Source organism: Carex rostrata, chromosome 22, assembly GCF_964058835.1.
Source record: "Carex rostrata chromosome 22, lpCarRost1.2, whole genome shotgun sequence".
NCBI classification, from domain to species: domain Eukaryota; kingdom Viridiplantae; phylum Streptophyta; class Magnoliopsida; order Poales; family Cyperaceae; genus Carex; species Carex rostrata.
In genome coordinates this window covers 2,446,313-2,465,788 of record NC_135939.1, presented here as the reverse complement: position 1 = coordinate 2,465,788, position 19,476 = coordinate 2,446,313, and the positions used below count along the sequence as shown (strand labels likewise).

The following is a 19,476-nucleotide window of genomic DNA, read 5'->3' as shown; positions in this document are numbered from 1 at the left end:
TCCGCGGAGGGTTACTCGTTTCAACCCCTTGTTGCTTAGTTTTAGAATTCTCTGCAAAATAACTAGTGCAAAACGAACCAATTTCTTTAACAATTGTTGCCTCGACAATTGAACCCTCAACACGGGTCTTGTTCGTTACTTTCTTCCTCTGTTCTTTATTTCGTCTGTAACAATTACAATTGTTTAGATATAGAAGCAATAAGTGAATCACAAAGAAAAAGATTAAGAAAACACACACCTTTCACATGCATACATCCATTGAGCCCCTACCGGTCCACCCAATCTAGCCTCTTCACAAGCATGGACCACAAGATGCTCCATAGAATCAAAAAATACCGGAGGGAATATCTTTTCCATTTTGCACATTGTGACCGCAATATCTTTTTCTAATTGATTGATACGGGATGGATCAAGCTCCTTGGAACAAATCTCTCTAAAGAAGCTTGAAATCTCGCATAAAACATCACATACGTAATCAGGGACAAAGTCTCGAAATGCAATCGGAAGAAGTCGCTCCATGAACACATGCAAATCATGGCTTTTTAGCCCAGTTAATGTGTTTGTTTTGAGGTTTACACACCTTGACCAACTCTATGCGTATCCATCGGGGAACTTGACATTCTTCTTGAGCCATATTAAAACCTACCTCTTATTTTGTGGAGAGAGTGTGAAGGGAGCCTTTGGTTTTTGCATCTTTTCGGAATGATCTGGGTCAGATATTAGGTTTTGAATGGAACGATTGCAAAGAAGAGCCAAATCTTTCCGTGCCTTTTCATTATCGTTGTTTTTGGTTTCCATGCCTAGAATTGTGTAAATCAAAATTTCCGTAAAATTCTTCTCGACATGCATCATGTCAATGTTGTGTTGTAACAAATTGTCTTTCCAATATGGCAAGCTCCAAAAAATATTCTTCTTTGTCCAATGGTGGGTGACACCATAACCTGGAAACTGGTCAAGGCCAGTCTGTTTACCCCATTTCATCCTCCCTAGTTTATTTACCATTGCGAGCCGCTCCTCTCCCATTACTTTTCGTGGTGGCCGATCAAAATCTACCATACATTTTTGAAAATTTTTCTTATCGCGACGAAATGGGTGATCTAGAGGCAATAAGCATCTATGACAACCGCACCATGTAGATTTCACACCATACTTTAGTCGGAATGCCTTTGTTGCACCCAAGCAATGAAAACATGCTAATCGGCCTTTAGTACCCCCACCCACTTAGCATCTCCAACGCGGGGTAATCGTTTATAGACCAAAGAAGTGTTGCTTTCATTTTAAAATTCTCTTGTTTAGACACATCCCATGTAACCGCTCCATCCTTCTACAATTTGTTCAATTCATCAACTAAAGGTTCAAGAACAATATCAATGTCCCGACCTGGATTCTTAGGTCCAGGAATGACAAGTGCGAGAAACATGGTATCTTCTTTCATTATCATTTCGGGTGGTAAATTATACGGAAAAACTAAAACCGGCCAACAAGAATATGGAGATGCATTTGAGGTGAATGGCATGAACCCATCCGTCGTTATCCCCAACCAAACATTTCTCACCTCTTTAGCAAATGATGGATATTTCCGTGCGAAGTGCTTCCAAGCCTCACCATCTACTGGGTGCACCATAATTCCGGACTTTTCACAGATTCCTTATGCCATCTCATTTGGATTGCATTGAAGTGGGTAATGTACATCTTTTGCATTCTTGGGGTGATAGGTAGATAACGAAGTGTCTTTTGTGCAACCGGTTTGGCATTTGTATTTGATCTCATTGGCTTATATCGTGGTGTATGACATACATCACAACTTGTCTTGTCCTCTCTATTATTATAATAGAGCATACAAAAGTTTGGGCAAACGTCTATATTCTTATGCTCCATACCGAGCGGCTCGACCAATCTATTAGCTTGATAGAAGTTTTCTGGCATTTTTTCACTAGGGGGAAGTACGCTTTTGATAAGACTCATCATCCTATCAAAGCATTTTTGGCTCAATTGATGATCTGACTTCAATGCGAGTACTTGTGTAACGACCGATAAGATTGTGTGTGATTCGCATTTCAATTGGCCTGTCATGTTCTCTTCCCAAAGCGGTGTATCTGATGCGACCATCATGGTCGAAGAATTTTTTGGCCATTCCGGTAGGCTTATCCTCCTCCCAATTGAAATCTTGCCCAGCAGCTTCCCTTACCATATCCGCTCCCACTTGATAATTGTCATTGATCAAATCTGATGGTAGATGGTGCGGGACATGTTGAGATGTCTCCTCACGTTCCTCCCCGTGTGCATGCCAAATTTCATATCCTGGACGAAAGTCGGATTGATAAATATGCATTCTCACGGTTTGTAATTCTTTGGTGTTGAGGTTTTCATATTTCATACATGGACATAAGATACATTCCTTGTCGTTGAGGAGAGTCACAACTAAGGGGTCGGATTTTGCTACATCAACAGATTCTTTTACACCCTTTATGAACTCGGGTAGAAGCTTTCCATTGGCATTTAGTCTATTATACATCCATCTACGATCCGTTGCCATTTCACTATTAAATTATTGGACAAGAGGTATGAGTTAGCAAATAATTTAACTACACATTTGAAATATGGACAAAGTTGGGACAATAAATTAGCAACAAGGTCAGATTTGATATGTCATTACAAGGAAAATAACAAGCTCAGTTGAGTCACAACCTCACTCTCTAACCTTCAACGAACTGCAGCTCCCTTCTATAGTCCAACAGATTAGAAAGACTGCAAGGGTTTTCTGTGATATTGGAGTCTTGCGGCCAAATCACTAGCACAAGATCCCTTTTTGGTAGGCTTTTTTGGGGGAGACACTTTGACCTATTTGGCGGAGAGACCAAATGTATCACCGATTGTGGCTCAACTTAGTACGCCCAAGGAGGGTGTGGCTGAAGATAATGAAAACAATGATGGCAATAGGGAAATGGATCCAAGCTGTGAGGAGAGTACAATGGAGTTTGATGTTAACTCCTTGCAATTTACAAACACAGAAAAGGAAAATGTTTATCTAAGTTCAATTTACAAATTCATTGTCATCTCATTTTCACAACACAAGTCTCATGCCTCTTAGACATCTGTCTTTATATAAAAATTTTCTCTTTCTCATTTTTTACTTTAATACATATTTATCATCTGTTCCAACTTATAGTTGAAGGTTAAGGCAATGAAGGCTGATCAGGCCAATGCGGAATTAGACGAGAGCACCTTATTTCTGACAGCCATTGGCGGACCAAAACATGGCTGTGTTGTAGGCTTTGGAAGTGTGATAGCACCAATCAAAATAGGAAACAACCGAGACAGGCAGAACCACACATATTCTGTATCCAGGTTGACAAATTGTGGGACACAAGAAATCTTCACTAGGTCAGAAATGAATGCGTTGATGGAAGAACGTGATCGTCAAATTGCCAAGGAGCGTGCTCAGATGAAAAGGGATCAAGCACAGAACCTATTAATGTTCGCCCAATTGTACAAGACAATTGGGATCCAACAGCTTCCTTCACAGGTATGTCTTTTCAGATTAGTGGAGAATATGGGTGCTTTCAAAACACGAAAATAATGGTACATATTAGATTGCACTTTTTATAACAACAATCTTTTAGAACAACTAATTACCTTTGTCCTTTCACATTTTTAACTTATGCACCAGCTACCACTTATGAACCATGCTATAGTAAGGTACATGGGTTAGGTGCATGGTCCCACCTCTCAACTGATGGTAGTCACTTCTAACAACTTCAGATAAAAATCTAAGTGATTTTAATGTTACAAATCTGACAGGATTATATCACATCTCAACCTTCTCAAGAAGTACCCTCACAGCTGTAAATGGAATTCAATCAGGTAAGTACCTTCATAATGTTGGTTGAACAATGCACTTATTTAAGTTATTTTGTGGCATCAACTGCATCATTTGAAAAACAAGCTCAATGTAACTTGGTTCCCTTAATTGGTAATATTATTGTTTCTTAAATAATAATAAGTTGTTTAGAGGCTTCAACTGCATAAATAATTGTTATAACAATAACATGTTCAAATATAACAATTTGATATACATAGGATGCTGCTGGTTCTATACAACCAAATCAGGGGCCTTTCCAAGCATTGCTAAGTTCTCAGAATGTACAAGAAATTACCGGACATGATGCCGCAATGTCCGATTGGTTGGCCAATCAACCTTCAACATGAAGCAGGGAGGTCTAGTGTGGTTGGCAATATTAATGGAAAAACAATTTGGTAATTTTTTGAGTATATTTTTGCAAACTCAGTGGGGGTTTGTTTTATTTTGTTAATGCTTGAAAGGTGAGTATATTTTGGTTATATATAGAAGTTACTCTTCTTATCTTGATAGTTGATTGAAAGGTATTGTTTTACTGCCTTTATAATGTTGGAAATATGTATGATGATTATAGTCTTTTGGTTATATATCAAAGTTCATTACTCTTCTTATCTTGTTAGTTGTTTTCTATGTATGTACTATTCTCTGTGTTTTATGTAAATCTTGTTGAATGATAATCTGGAAATTGGTAAACAGTACTGGGTTGGTACCATATTGGTATAGAGAGGGAGGATTGTAAAATTGGATTATGCTTTATTGTCTTAAGGTGGCTCATTTTAGACATCGGATTTTTCACGCAAATAGTGGTAATTTACATTACTGCAAAAAGTGCAAATCATGTCCTTAAAAATAGTCAGCCATGTAATAATTACATATTACTCCCATGTAATAACGAAATCATCTTTCCCATGCAAATAAACATATGGGGTCCACGTTAACAAGACTTGCAAATAGTCTAGTGGGTCCCGCGTTCCCTTGCTATGCAAATAATATGGTGGGACCCACGTCTGCTTACCTTGCAAATAGTACAATGGGACCCACACTCTCTTCTCTTGCAAATACTCCAAACTGGGTCAACTCTCGAAGTATTTGCATGGCTAGTTATTGCATGCCAAGGCTCATGTAACAGACTTATTGAATGGCTGCCCTTGTAAATACTGACTATTTGTATGGAGGGTATTTGCATGGTTGTACTTGCATGCCTAAGGTCATGCAAAAAGCCATTTCGGGGCTTGTAGCATGCCAAATGTCATGCAAAAAGTCATTTTCCTTGTCATGCAAAAAGTCATTTTCCTTGTCATGCAATAAAAGATTATTCTAGTAGTGTCACCTGTTTATGAGAGAAATTTTAGATAAATACATGTACAACATACAGATGCTTTAGAAATGAGAGAAACGACTCAAAAAGATTTGATACCGATGCATCATTACAGAAAGACACATATCGAAATTGTTGGAGTATTCATAAACATCCGTCTGAAAGAAAAATGTTTCTCCTTTAGTTTTGAAATAACTCAAATAATATTTATTTATTTACTTACTCTTAATGTATTTTGGATTCATATTGTATCAAATTTATTATAAGACCAATATAGACCAAAATCAAACAATAAGAGTATCCAAAAAGAGAGAAATTTAGTGTATTTTAGTATAATTATGTTAATTATACATCAAAAGAAGTAATCTAACAATATTTTTTGGCCAGTCCGAATTGTTAATCTTACCGGCCAAAAAATGGCCTCTCTGGACATTTCTAGAAATACTCAGCTAATCTGAGTATATTTAATATTTTCTATTTAATGTTGGATATTAGTAAAGAAATCGGCTACCTCACTCCTCCATCTCTAATTAATATATGAGGAGTATTTAGAGAGAGAGAGAGAGAGAGAGAGAGGGGATCCAATTACATCATTTTATGGTAACACATCTTGACACCATATTTTTATAAGTTATTTTTGCGATTTTAAAATCCAAACAGACAATCCGAACCTTTCAACATGATCTCCATATTAAAATGTGCTTGGAGACCAAATTTTACATTTTTTGGGAGTTTTTTTAGCATTTATATATAGAGGAGGGATCCAATTACACCATTTTATGGTGACACATCTTGACGCCATGTTTTTGTAAGTTATTTTTGCGATTTCAAAATTCAAATAGTCGATCCGAATAGTTCAACATGATGTCCATATTAAAATGTGCTTGGAGACCAAATTTACATTTTTTTGGAAATTTATTACTATTTATTTATAATTTTTTTAAATTGTTGTTTTTCAATGGTCCAAAATTGCTTGAAAACAACAATTTTGTACACATCTTAATAAATACTAAGAAAATTCGAAAAAAATGTAAAATTTGGTCTCCAAGCACATTTTAATATGGAGATCATGTTGAACAGTTCGAATCGTCTGTTTGAATTTTAAAATTATAAAAATGACTTATAAAAATTTGGTATCAAGATGTGTCACCATAAAATGGTGTAATTGGATCCCTCCTATATATATATAGAGAGAGAGAGAGAGAGAGATAGTAAGGCTACCATGTTTTACAAATTAAAGTGTGCGTTTTAATTTGCGCTCATATCTCTAGTTTCGAAGGTCAACTAGTCAATCTGAACTTCTCAACATGTTCTTCATATTGAAAATGTGCTTGGAGATCAAATTTTATAATTTTTGGAAATTTTTTACTTTTTTTTAGAATTTTTCAAAATCATTGTTTTTCATTAAATAAAAATAATACTAAAATTCAGAAAAACACTGATTTTGAAAAATTCTACAAAAAATAGTAAAAAATTCCAAAATATATAAAATTTGATCACCAAGCACATTTCAATATGAAGAACATGTTGAGAAGTTTGGATTGACTATTTGACCTTCGAAACTAGAGATATGAGCGCAAATTAAGACGCCCACTTTAATTTGCAAAGCATGGTAGCCTTACTATAGAGAGAGAGAGAGAGAGAGAGAAATGCTACCATATATTGCAATGCATAGACATTTTTGTACATTGGACTATAAATCACAGGATTCAAAGTCCAAATAACCGATTTCAAACCGTTCATCTTGTTATATATATTAATATGTGTTTGGAGACAAATTTTATATTTTTTGGAAAAAATTTATTATTTTTTTAGATTTATTGAAAATTGTTGTTTTTTATAGTACAGATTTGTCTGAAAAATAACAATTTTCAATAAATCTAAAAAAATAGTAAAAAATTTCCAAAAAATGTAAAATTTGGTCTCCAAACACATATTAATATAGAGAACAAGATGAATGGTTAGGATCGATTATTTGGACTTGGAATCCGGTGATTTATAGTCCAATGTACAAAAATACCTATGCATTGCAATGTATGGTAGTCTTACTATATATATATATAGAGAGAGAGAGAGAGAGTTGGACTATGATGCATTGCAATGTATAGGCCCCCTTGTACATTGGACTATAAATCGTTGGTTTTGACTTCAAAAAAAAATCGATCCAAACCGTTCAGTTTGATATCCATATCAAAATGTGCTTGGAGACCAAATTTTACATTTTTTGAAATTATTTTGCTATTTTTTAGAATTTTTTAAAATCACTGTTTTTCTATGGTCCATAAATTTCTGAAAAACAACAATTTTCAAAAATCCTAAAAAACTAGTAAAAAATTTCCAAAAAATATAAAATTTAGTTTCCAAGCACATTTTCACATGTAGAACATGATGAGTCATTTAGATCAACTATTTGAACTTCAAAACCAACGGTTTATAGTCTAATGTACAAGAGGGCCTATACATTGCTATGCACAATAGTCAAACTTGTTATACTAAGTGCACCTCTAATTGAACAAAAACTGAAATTAAATTGCAATTGAAAGTAAATAGATGAGCTTAGAGAAATTTGACACGCGGGATGTTAACAGAGTTCGGCAAAACAAAGGCATATGTCTCCGGGGCTTCGCAACCTCAAGTGGTGCGCCTTTCTATTACCAAATACGAAAGGATTACAACTTGTGAACCGTTGAGCCCTTACACACCAAGCGGAAAATCAAACGGCCAACTCAAAGAGATGAGAGCAAGGTCTCTTAGTTCAAGCTACTTAAGAGAAACACTCAATAGATCACTCTAATATAAACTAATTCGAGATTAGTGAAGTGAGTTTGAGGTTGTTTGAGGGATTTTGAAGTTTTAAGCTCTCACAACAATGGAGTAAGCTAAGCTCTCAGAAAATCGCTTTTTAGAAGTTTAGGGTCGGCTGAGATGATTTGGGATGAAAGCCCAAAGCCTTATTTATAGAAACAGCTCAAAAATGAGCTAAATGAGCTAAAACGTTACCAACGTTTTATAAAATGTTACAACATTTTAGTTCAAAGTGCGATTTAGGGTTTTAATTTTCTGACATCTTAGTAAATCGTTATAACGTTTGTAAAACGTTGTGTAACGTTTTCTACTATAAAAACTTTGATAAAAAAAAAAAGAATTTCTGAAGCTCAGATTTAATTAAAAGCGTTACAACATTTGTAACCTAAATTTTGAATTTGATACATCTATACTTAACGTTCTGACATTCCTAAAACGTTACAACGTTTGTGAAACGTTATAACGTTTCAAGTTGATTATGTACAGCTGTGCTTCAGCAGTTCTGTCAGTCCTAAAACGTTACAACGTTTTAAGGTATTTCTAGGTTTGATCAAATTGCTATTTCTAACTAGCATAAAATGTTACAACGTTTTACAAACGTTACCACTGTTTTATCCCTGTTTAAACAGCCTCAAACATACTTTACCAAGTTTTTCTACTCATCCTATTTTAAATTTAGGAAACATTTTACGAGACAAAAAAAAACTTAAATTAGAACTTAATTATAATTTCAATCAAATGAAAGAGAATTTAAATCATAACTTAATTTTAGATCTATGAATAACTTAAACTCACTAAAATAAAATGAACTAACTTAAATCTTTTTAATTTTAGACCACAGTCACAAAAAATAGATATCTTTGAGGGCCGGCATTTATAGATAGGGGGAATTTCACGTATACCCCTCAAAAACTTCAAAATTACGTATTTCCCTCTCTAAATTTGAAAATTACGTATTTCCCCCTCTAAAGTTCAAAAACTCACATATTTACCCATTTCATTGTCTTTTATATTAAAACTCACTCTAAATATATAAAATATATATTTTACCCTTTATTAAAAGTATAAAATACCCCATCGAACTCAAATTTGAATCTAAAGGGTTTTTCTACCGTCCGATCCGCACGTATTGCAATAAGATTATTGCGTGTTTACTTCAAGATTCGTGCTAATCTAGCCTGCACGAATCTCAAAGCAATTTTGATATGTCTGCATCGCATTAAGATATGTGCACATTGCATGAATTTCAGTGTTTGTTCGCTTCAATATTCGTGCTAATTCTAGCGCACATGGATCTCAAAGCAATTCAGACGGTAGGGGAACCTTTAGATTCAAATTGGAGTCAGATGGATGTTATGATTTTTAATAAAAGGGTAAAATAGGTATTTTATAAATTTAGAATGTGTTTTAATAGAAAAGACAAGAAAATTGGTAAATATGTGAGTTTTTGAAGTTTAGAGCGGAAATATGTAATTTCAAATTTTAGAGGGGGAATACGTAATTTTGAAGTTTTGGAGGGGTATACGTGAAATTCCCCTTATAAATAGGGCTGTAAACGAGCTGGCTCGGGCCGAGCTGGGCCTTGGCTCAGCTTGTTAATTCTGGCCCGAGCCTGGACCGAGCGAGCTGGACCTAGAGGTCCCGAGCCAAAAGTCTTGGCTCAGCTTGTGACAAGCCAGCCCGAGCTAGCTCGCGAGCTGACGAGCTAGCTCACTGGGCTTTATTGGGCTACTGTTATACAAATTCAAAAATATAAAATAAAAAAGCCCATTAATCAATTTACATAATTCAAGCCACAAATATGATAGAATTCATACATAATATAGCAATTAATTTATTATAAACACAATTAAACATACAAATTCACACAAAATAACAGAAATGCACACAACTTCATACAAATTCATACAACTAAATTCATACATGATTAAGATTACAAAAATTCATACAAATTCATACGATACATGTTTAATTTAGAAGTTAGAACCAACAGGCATCATGCCAGCAGCCAAGCTGAAATTCCCCAAAATTAAATTATCAGCCAACAAGTCAACAACCAAGCAGAAAACCCCCTCCCCAACAGCCAAGGAAAAATACCCCAATTCAGCCAAGCAAAAAAACACCCAATTCAGCCACTCAATAAATGCTTAATCTAGAATAAAAACAAACATCATGAGGCACAACTCTATTTTTCAAACTCTTCTGCCTTTGAAGCTTGCTGAAATTGAAAAATGCAATAACAAACTTTTCAACATATTAATAGAATCTAAAAACAGAAATTGAAATAAGATATATAGAACTCACTTGTAGTTTTAATATTAACTAGTAAATATGTGAATAATATTAACTAGTCACTTGCATGCACAGCCAGTGGTGTATCTAAGTAATCATTACTTGCTAAAATCAAACACAAATGAATCTAAATGTTATTTTCTCTCAAGTAAATATTCTACTTAATTAGTCATTATTTCAATTTGAATAACAATAAAAAGAAATAACTACAGTCAATTAAAAGTATTTGCATTTTATTACCCTGTGAAGTGCGAAGCTTGACGTACCCACTTTGACTGTGAGATCACTCGATACATCAGTCGGTGGCCTGGAATATCCATTGTAATATAAGAAAACAATTTCCATGTAGAGATCCATTAGGATTAACACAAGGTCTCTAAAATTTTGTTCTACTGGTACGAATACGGTAAATATCAGGTATCAGTTTTAATAAATTAGTTGAGAACATTAGTTGTCACTTGTCAAATATTAGAACTCAGGTCTATAAAAATTAAACTGGCACAGAACTCAGGTCTAAATTTAAAGCAGCTAAAGAAACTAGCACACAGAACGAAGAGCACTTACCACAGTTAGAGAGAGGCAGAGAGCCTAGTCTGTGCTTGGTTGTCAGATGCGAGGCGGAGGCGAGGCTGCGCGAGTTACCACGAAAAGCACTGACAATGAAGACGCGAGTTCGGGTCAGATGCGAGGCGGCGCGACTGCGTGAGGCGGTGGGACTGCGCGAGGCGGCGCGACTGCGTGAGGAGGCGCGACTGAGCGAGGCGGCGCGAGGGGGCGCGAGTCCGTTGTCCGGTGGAGACGTGGAGTACTCGGGAGTCGGGATTTAACCTAGGAGTCGCCAGTCGGGCAGGGAAGAGGACTGAGGAGAGATTTCATTTGAATCGCCGCTCTTTGAAAATGAGACTTAACCTAAATTATACGGGGGCGGGGCTAATAGGCTATATACAGTATATAGCTCGTTATGAGCCGAGCTGGCTCGGTCTGAGCTGACCTCTGGCTCAGCTTGTTTATTTTAGCCCGAGCCTGAGCCGAGCTGGCTCGTTAACAGCTCGGTCCACTATCGAGCGAGCTGTTAGCGAGCGAGCTACATGCGAGTCACGAGCGATCCACGAGCTCCGAGCTTTTTTGACAGCCCTACTTATAAATAAGTAGTTATTGTTCTGCTCTCGCCTCTCCGTCATTGCAAAAACAATACCTCGATCGACCTTGCTCTGACTGTACGTCGGTTCGACCTTGATGGAAACCCCAGGAGAGCTTTTCTTTGCGACTGCAGAAAGCGATCCGGTTGAAATCATCGGAACTGCGTTCTTCGATGATGATTCCAACGACGACAGCTCCTCCAAGGCTGTTAAAGGTCGAGATGATGATAAAGGAAACAGTTCTTCAAAGTATCTCTCTCTCTCTCTCTCTCCCCCCCCCCCCCCCCCCCCCCCCCCCCACCCACCCACCCACACACACACACACACACACACACACACGCGTCCCCTCTACCCCAGACTTTTGAAAGAAATCTGTTTGTATGGATTTGTGCCTGCAAACGGGAGTCTTGTTGTGTCTTTGATTGAGATTTTGTTCTGGGGAGAAGGTAACTCATGATGGTAAATTTTGTAGTTCTCCTCACTTCTCTCTTGGTAGTTAGTGTAGAAAGAAGATGGTGGTGATGGGTTCTAGCTGGATATTGGTTTTATTTTTGCTGCTGATTACTTCTTTGTTAGATCTAAAGGACTTAGTTATTAATTTAATATGAAAGGCCCTTTTGCAATTTACTTTTTTAAATTAACAACAATGGAAGCTTTAGTCTGATTAAAAATATACTGATGGAACTCATTTTATTGAGTTCAATTATTTAAAACAGAAGCCGTCTGTGGTAATTATTTTACGACTCTGAGACAAAGGAAATATCCAAAACTGAAATTGAATAAATAACTTGCTCTCACTCAATTATACATTTTTTATTCTCCTTTTTTGTATAGAAATATAAAGGTCCCTGTTGGTGGCACTTTCATGTTGAAGCCCAAAGGGTCCCTTTTGCACTGTACTTACTGTCGATGTACTTACTGTCGACCGCTGACAGAAATATTCTCAGTTCGTTTTCTAGCATGCAAAAAACTGAACTTGAATGATGTATACGGAGTCATTTTAGTAGCTGGTTCTTATCCTTACGTTATTTTTGAACGTTTTTTTGGAGATCCGCAGCGCATTGATTCAGAGGTTAGGCTGCTGATTTTCCTTTACTTTTTCTTTTTTCTTTACCTGTTTGATTAAGAAATCACATACATTCTGATGCAGCCTGTGATGCACAGACACAAAGGGAGGGAGGGGCATGTCAAAGGGAAAATCCATAGTGACCTTACAATTTATCTCTCATAATTGTCGTCTTTGTTATTTTAGTTCTAATGATGATTTACTCGGTCCTAATTTATGCTTCTTCTTTTTTTACTTTTGCACGCAGGGTTACATCAGATTGACCGGGCCAAGACGAGCAATTGAGACAACAGACGATCTTTTACTGACATCATGTTTGTTCAACTCAAGAGTGAAGGAGACCCCAAGGTGTTACAATGGTACGATGTGGACTTTAATGCATACATCCTTTGATCAGTTGATGTGCAAGGAGTTTATAACTGATTTCGGTCCTGTAGAGGTTCAGTATGCTGTTTATAGGAACGGTGCGGAGGCAATTTTGGAAGTTACTCTCATTGATTGGGAAGGAAAAGGAGAGTGTGCTGCCACTGAGGTTCAAATTTTTGGGACTGTCAGTGCGTGGAACAATAAGGTTACAAATTGTGGGCCCCAGAGTTTGCTTTTTTACAAAAAATGTGAGGAGGCATTACGTGTTGGTCATGGGGATGTCATCCCTCTTCCTTTGTCACGGAAGGCTACAGTACTCCCTCTTGGATCGACGTTAATGGTTGATTTATGTATATGGCATCATTCCAGCAACTTGTCTACGGAAGGAGTGCTTGTGGAAGCCACTGTGCCATTTGATTCAAGTTTAGCTGGTGAGGAGGAGAAGATTGTTTGTGGAAATCGTGGAAAAATTAAGGTGAAAGCTACTTGGAAAACAGAGTTCACTCGGGAGGAAATAAGGGGACATTGGTAACCAGCCAAATTGTTTAATTTGTTCTGTATCTGGGATTGTGATCTTTTAGGCAGTCATATCCCTCTTCTATTTGTTTGAACTTCTCATCTGTTTGTTGTATTACTAATTAAGCGTTATATGTGAATTTAACAGGTCCTCTATTGTTGTATAAAAAACTATGTTGGATGGGTTAGCATGCACACTTTGCTTTTGGATCCTTGTAAATCGCACTGTTTTGGTTATTTATGTATTCACCCACAGTTAGGGCTATTAATGATCCGAGTTCGAGCAAGATGGAGTATGCTTGTGTTCAGTTCATTAAGTTAATGAGCGAGTTAACTTGAGTTGTGAAGACAATACCGAGTTGACAACTGTGCTCGTTAAGAAATCTTGCTTGTAGACAATTTTTAATTTTTTTTTGAGTTTTTTGTTTTAGAACTAGAGACACTGATAAGTAATAGTTAATTTCTCCAATAAAAACTGATAAGTAATAGTTAATTTTGTTTCAGAAAAACTGATAAGTAATAGTTAATTTTGTTTCAGAAAAACTGATAAGTAATAGTTAATTCCTCCAATAAAAAAAAAAGGCATACTAGTATTTTATAGGTATCTGCATAAAACAAAATATTTGCATACTGTTTTGAATTTGTTTTTGTTCATCAACCTAAATAGCCTGTCTTAATATTGCAATATAAACAATATGATTTCTACATAATTAATGAATAATTGCATTAGATAAATAAAAAAATAAAAAAAAATTGTCATAATTAGATCCTCTTCAAAATATATCAGATAAATCATTCAAAAACTAATTAACATTGATAGAATCAAATCAGTTATCAGGAATTTACAATATTTAACCCAATTATCGATCCAAAATTTGTTGCAACTAGTATTAAGTTAACGAGCGAGTTATTAGCGAGTCACAAGTTATGAGCGAGTTATTAACTAGTATTAAGTTAACGAGCGAGTTATTAGCGAGTCTCAACCCTACCTACAGTCAATTGTTTTTCCCTTACTGGTACCACTGAGATTGTTTTTCTGTCACGTTATATCTGTTGAAATGCCAATAGGAAGGGGTATTATTTTGTTGCTCTGCATCTGTGGACAATATTTCTCCCCGGCCCCGGTGATTTTCCAGCTTAGTACATTATTTTTGAGTCATTCACCTTGGCAGCTTCGGTTAAGTTTTCAAAAAAAAAAAAAAATGAGTCATTCATTCAATTCGATTTGGATACTACCTGATTGATTCATTCCCCATCTAAACTTAATAACTTTATTAATATCCTCATTCTTAATTTAATCTCTTAAAATATATTTTAATAACAATAAGAACTTAAAATTTTACCCCTTGCTCAAAATCCTGTGCTCCTACTCCTGTAATCAAAATCCCGTCTTTCCCGAAATCTAGTGGGCTCCGTACCGTAGACTCTGCATCGTCTGCATTAACTCAAAAGAGCATATTTTGTGTTAATGCATTTCGGCTGTCTTATTTTAAACGGTCACAGCTTATAATTCAGATGCCCTTTTATATTAGTATGGATCTAGTCTGTACGGATCTTAAAGAGAATTAGACGATCCAGATGTATTAACTCAAAAGTTTCTTTTTGGAGTTAATGCAGAGGATACGAATTCCCGTACAGTACGCGATGGTAGTGATTTGCTCTCGGGTAGGGTACGAGTACCTCGGGTAAACTCGGGATGGGTAACGGGTAGGGCAGGTAACGGGTAGGCGGGTACTCAGGTAGAACGGGTACAGGTAGACGGTTTTTTTTTAAAAACTCTACCCTACCCGTTTCATACCCGTGCCTGTCTCGGGTAGGGGTAACGGGTACCTCAGGTAGGGTCCGGGTATTTTATTTTATTTTATTTTTTTCTTTTTTTTTTCTGTTTTTTTTTTCTTTTTTTTTCCTTTTTTTCTGGTTTTGAAAAAAAATTGAATTTCAAATTGAAACGGATTAACAGGTACGAGTTAAACGGGTAAAGGGGTGCAGGTACGGGTACACGGGTAAAGGGCACGGGTACAACGGGTCCGGATAGGCGGGTTTCGGGCACGGGTACAGCGGGTACAAGTTGGGTGGGTTTTTTTTTTTCAAATAATGATGTCTGATCCGTCTCAAACCCGTATTCATGTATCCGTTTACCCGCCTATATCTGGGCATAGATACTGGTACCTCGGATAACGGGTACAGGTGGACCGGGTTCGGATAACCCGTTACGGGTTTTAGCAAACCTCTATGCGATGGTAATGAAAATGCTCTTTCTTATGAGTATACACGTATTAAATAATGTTTTCTATTAGCCAATTAAAATGTTCTATCTTACAAGTATATTAAATAACATTTTCTATTAGCCAATTGGAGTGATAACCCCTAATCTGACAATATATCTCCAACAAGAAAACAGCCGGTTCCTATGCTTCTTTTAGAGCAGTAAAACGATGATTCAAGTTCACCTTCATCGAACGGTGATTCAGATTCCTATGCATTTTTCCTAGATGATTTCATTGCGATTGCAGGAATTCGCCTTCACCTTCATCCAACAGTGATTTGGGTCAACGTCATCCTTGGCTCTCTCATCATGTTTCGTTTCCTTACTGATTCCGGTTCTTCTTCAGATAACGAGGATAGCTACTTAATTTTGGCAAGAGCTATTTACTGAAACCTACCAAGTCTCTAGCTCAGCATACGACTTAGTTTCTATTCGAGCATCTGATTTAGTAGTGTGCTTAAATCGTATGCTGCATGTTCTCCATGTTCTTCTTTTCTTGAGAACTTATTAGAATCACTTTAAATGGTCAATTCAAACCGTTAAAATTGATATATTTCATAAAAGATGTGTTTACATTTCAAATTTATAAGTTTTTAAATTAATTTAGCATAAAATAAAACGGTAAAAATTCAATGAAAATGAACGTATTAAAATTAATTTATAAACTTTATTTTTTTTTAACACTTGACTTTATTCTAAATTAATTTAAAAACTTATAAATTTAATATCTAAACACATCAAATATATCAATTTACATTTTAAACTCATCATTTAAAATTATTCCAATAAATTTTGAAGTTAAGTTCACCCATTCTTTGGTGAGCTTAAGAACACCCTTGTTCTACTCTATTATTAAAATTTTCCACCTCCGTATTGTTCAATCTGAATCCACTTCCAGATAAGATATCATAGACATCACTAAACTTGGCTGAGTGCATATCCTTTGCATTAACTCAAAAATGAATCTTTTGAGTTAATAAATCTCAGCCGTCTGATTTTAAACGGAGTTAACCCGGCCCCTGATTATAATATAGAGGGTCTTTCAATATTAGTGCGGATCTAATTTGCACAAATTTTAAAACATATTAGATGGTTGAGATACATTAACTCAAAAGATTTCCTTTTGAGTTAATGCAGAGTAGGAGTGATTAATGAGCGAGCATGAGCGAGTTAGGGTATGCTCATGCTCGGCTCATTAAGTAAATGAGCAAGTTTAAGCGAGTTACTAAATGAGTAAGTTGAAAATGAGCGGCTCACGAGTTATGAGTACCAAAATTTAACAAATTGTCATAATTTATTTAAATAAAATATAATAAAAATTCAACAAAAATAGAATCAACATATTACATTCTTCAGTGGACTCCAACTTGATAACCTCGAATGTAATACTTCCACAAAAAAACATATTACAAAAATAGAACAAAAATCCACAGTAGCATCCACAATCAACCTGATAACCTCGGACTAGATAATATTTTCAAGTCACAGTGTAATAATATGAATGTATAAATATGACATAGGGATTTAATGAGGCAATGCCATAAGGATGATTTAATGTTGTATAACTTTAGTTCATTAATTTAATGCTATAGAAATTTAGTACTGTAGAAATTTATTTGGGATTGAATATGGCATTGATTAGATGTGGCAAATTTTTAATGAGCGAGTTTAAGCGAGTTTTTTTTTTTTTTTTTAGGGTTAGTGGAAGATCCACTAAGATATGTTGATATATAAAAAAGTATTTACAAGAGTGTTAGATGAACCAAATGGAACATGCACCCAGAGTAAAAAAAAATAAAAAGTTAAAAGCTAATAGCGACCCCTTCCCCTATCATATGGTAAAGAGCTCTGCCAACAAAATAAAAAAAGCCCCACTAGTGTCTAACCCACTATTTTCTCTATTACTTTTAACTAAATAGCACCCAGTTATGTACATCAACTGCTACTTCATTAATTAGAATATGCTCTGATTTACTCTTGAGGCTGAAGGTCCTCCTGCTCCTTTCCTTTCATAGTGCCCACGAGCCTGCTGCCCATGTCACATCCCAGCATTGTTTAAGCGAGTTGTTAATGAGCAAGTTTAAGTAAATTGATAAATGAGCAAGTTTAAACAAGTTTTTAATGAGCGAGTTATGAGCAATTTACTCACCCCTAATGCAAAAGATACAAAGTCAGTCGGCTTGAGAAAGAAGCTAATAACTCTCCCCCCTATAAAACCAGCAATTGAAATTAATTGCTAAATTAGCAATTATGAAAATTTTAAAAATTAAGCAATCCACTCTTACATTGGTGCAATCAACTAAACAATTGAGAATTAAACATTTGATCAATAAGAATTAAACATTTGGCCAACTCATCTTTAGAAAATGATTTCTTATTAAGCAAATTTTGCCAACAATTGCTAAATAAGCAATAGCCATACAACCCAGCAATTACAAAAACAATTAACACATCAGCATAAGCAATCACTGTTGGAGATGCTGTTACATGACTGACTGAGTAGAATTGAATCGAAAAGGTCCGAAAATTGATTGGCACGCTTCTCAAAGCACAAATAATCCTGCCCCTCTGTCATCCCGAATCCTGACCGGCTGAGAGTAAATCTGAGCTGTCCGTTTCAATTGTGTTGAGTGAGGTACCTGGGAGGATACGGATTCCTATAAATTATAAAACGACTACTTCCTCCTCCAGAGTCCAGACCCAGGCAATCCCATCCAAAAATTTCTGGAACTTCGAATAAAAAAATAAAAAACAGTGAAAGAGAAATTCAGTAAACATGGCAACACCAAAGGATGTCAAACTTTTTGGAGTAGCAACTAGCGGCTACTGCACCATGGTGCACCACGCGCTCCAACTTAAAGGGGTGGCGTACGACTATGTCGAAGTTGATCTGAAGAACAAGAGCGAAGAGTTTCTCAGGCTGCACCCGGTGCACAAGAAAGTGCCGATTCTAGTGGTCGACGGGAAACCGATCCCTGAATCACTAATAATATTGCAATATGTGGATGAGACATGGAAGGAGCATCCTTTATTGCCCCAAGATCCTTACTTGAGATCCAAAGTTCGGTTTTGGGCTGATTTTTTCTACCAAAAGGTAATACAATAACAATTTTACCAAGAGTTTGATTCGGATTTAATTAGGTTTTTCTTTCTCTTCAAATAAATAAGATACTTTCTAATTATCAGAAGAATAAAAGAGACTCAATTAGTGTCCCTTTCCTTATAGATCTTTTGTTTTAGTCCAAACCGGTATCGTTTTTGTTAAACTATTCCGATTTGTGTTTTTGAACTTTTTACAATTTTACTAAACTATTTTGGATCTTTCACCTAAAAGAATATGACAAATTAAATTTCCTGATCCTAATTGATAATACACCAGATGGTGCCCGCATCCTACACCATTAGAACAACTGAGGGGGAGGCAAAGAATAAAGCAGTTGAAGAATTTCTTGGCCGCCTTAAAACTCTAGAAGACGGCATTAACAAGGACGTCCACGTGCACGGTCCGTTCATCCATGGGGAGGAGCCTGGCCTGTTGGATGTAATCCTCGGGCAGTTTAAGACCGGATCCCAACTTCTCGAGCAAAGGCGCCTTGCCGGCGTGAAGCTGTTGGATAAGGAGCACCACCCTCCTTTGTGGTCCTACATGGATGCTTATGCAGAGTTTGCTGTAGTTAAGGAACTGAAGCTGAGTCCATATGCGCATGCGTGACCTCAGCTCGATTGATGCTTAGTTGTTTCTTTTCTACATGATTATTTGCAAATAATCTGTTATTGTATTTTTGGATGAATAAAAGATTTTGTTTCTTTGGATATGATACTCTTTAACCAAAATCCATATCTCTTTTT

General features: G+C 36.2%; 4 protein-coding genes and 2 long non-coding RNA genes across 7 annotated transcripts in view; 5 read left to right on the top strand and 1 right to left on the bottom strand.

The window, feature by feature from the left end:
- Positions 1–19,440, top strand: part of LOC144574378 (uncharacterized) — a 30,839-nt gene extending 11,399 nt beyond the window's left edge. Inside the window, exon 3 of the mRNA XM_078324334.1 lies at positions 19,341–19,440. The gene's annotated coding sequence lies outside the window, so the exon portion shown is untranslated. The remainder of the gene's footprint in view (positions 1–19,340) is intronic.
- Positions 1–19,476, top strand: part of LOC144574374 (glutathione S-transferase U10-like) — a 46,251-nt gene that overhangs the window by 21,073 nt on the left and 5,702 nt on the right. The window lies entirely within an intron of this gene.
- On the top strand, positions 3,447–4,393 carry LOC144574442 (uncharacterized). The gene is made up of 3 exons (XR_013518215.1): positions 3,447–3,526; positions 3,802–3,864; positions 4,081–4,393. It is a non-coding gene; the product is annotated as an uncharacterized LOC144574442 (long non-coding RNA).
- On the bottom strand, positions 9,856–11,183 carry LOC144574351 (uncharacterized). Its single transcript, XR_013518192.1, has 3 exons — positions 10,839–11,183; positions 10,515–10,581; positions 9,856–10,200 (listed from the first exon to the last, which is right to left on the bottom strand). It is a non-coding gene; the product is annotated as an uncharacterized LOC144574351 (long non-coding RNA).
- LOC144574067 (uncharacterized) lies at positions 11,451–13,581 on the top strand. 2 transcript variants are annotated; one of them, XM_078323909.1, is made up of 3 exons: positions 11,451–11,662; positions 12,248–12,359; positions 12,727–13,581. In XM_078323909.1, exons 1-3 carry the CDS (start codon positions 11,511–11,513, stop codon positions 13,375–13,377), a joined length of 915 nt encoding a protein of 304 aa, XP_078180035.1. In that variant the 5' UTR covers positions 11,451–11,510; the 3' UTR covers positions 13,378–13,581. The 2 variants fall into 2 exon arrangements, with proteins under 2 accessions (XP_078180035.1, XP_078180034.1); XM_078323908.1 differs by having other exon boundaries at positions 12,248–12,485.
- LOC144574376 (glutathione S-transferase U10-like) lies at positions 18,299–19,440 on the top strand. The gene is made up of 2 exons (XM_078324332.1): positions 18,299–18,721; positions 19,007–19,440. Exons 1-2 carry the CDS (start codon positions 18,404–18,406, stop codon positions 19,337–19,339), a joined length of 651 nt encoding a protein of 216 aa, XP_078180458.1. The 5' UTR covers positions 18,299–18,403; the 3' UTR covers positions 19,340–19,440.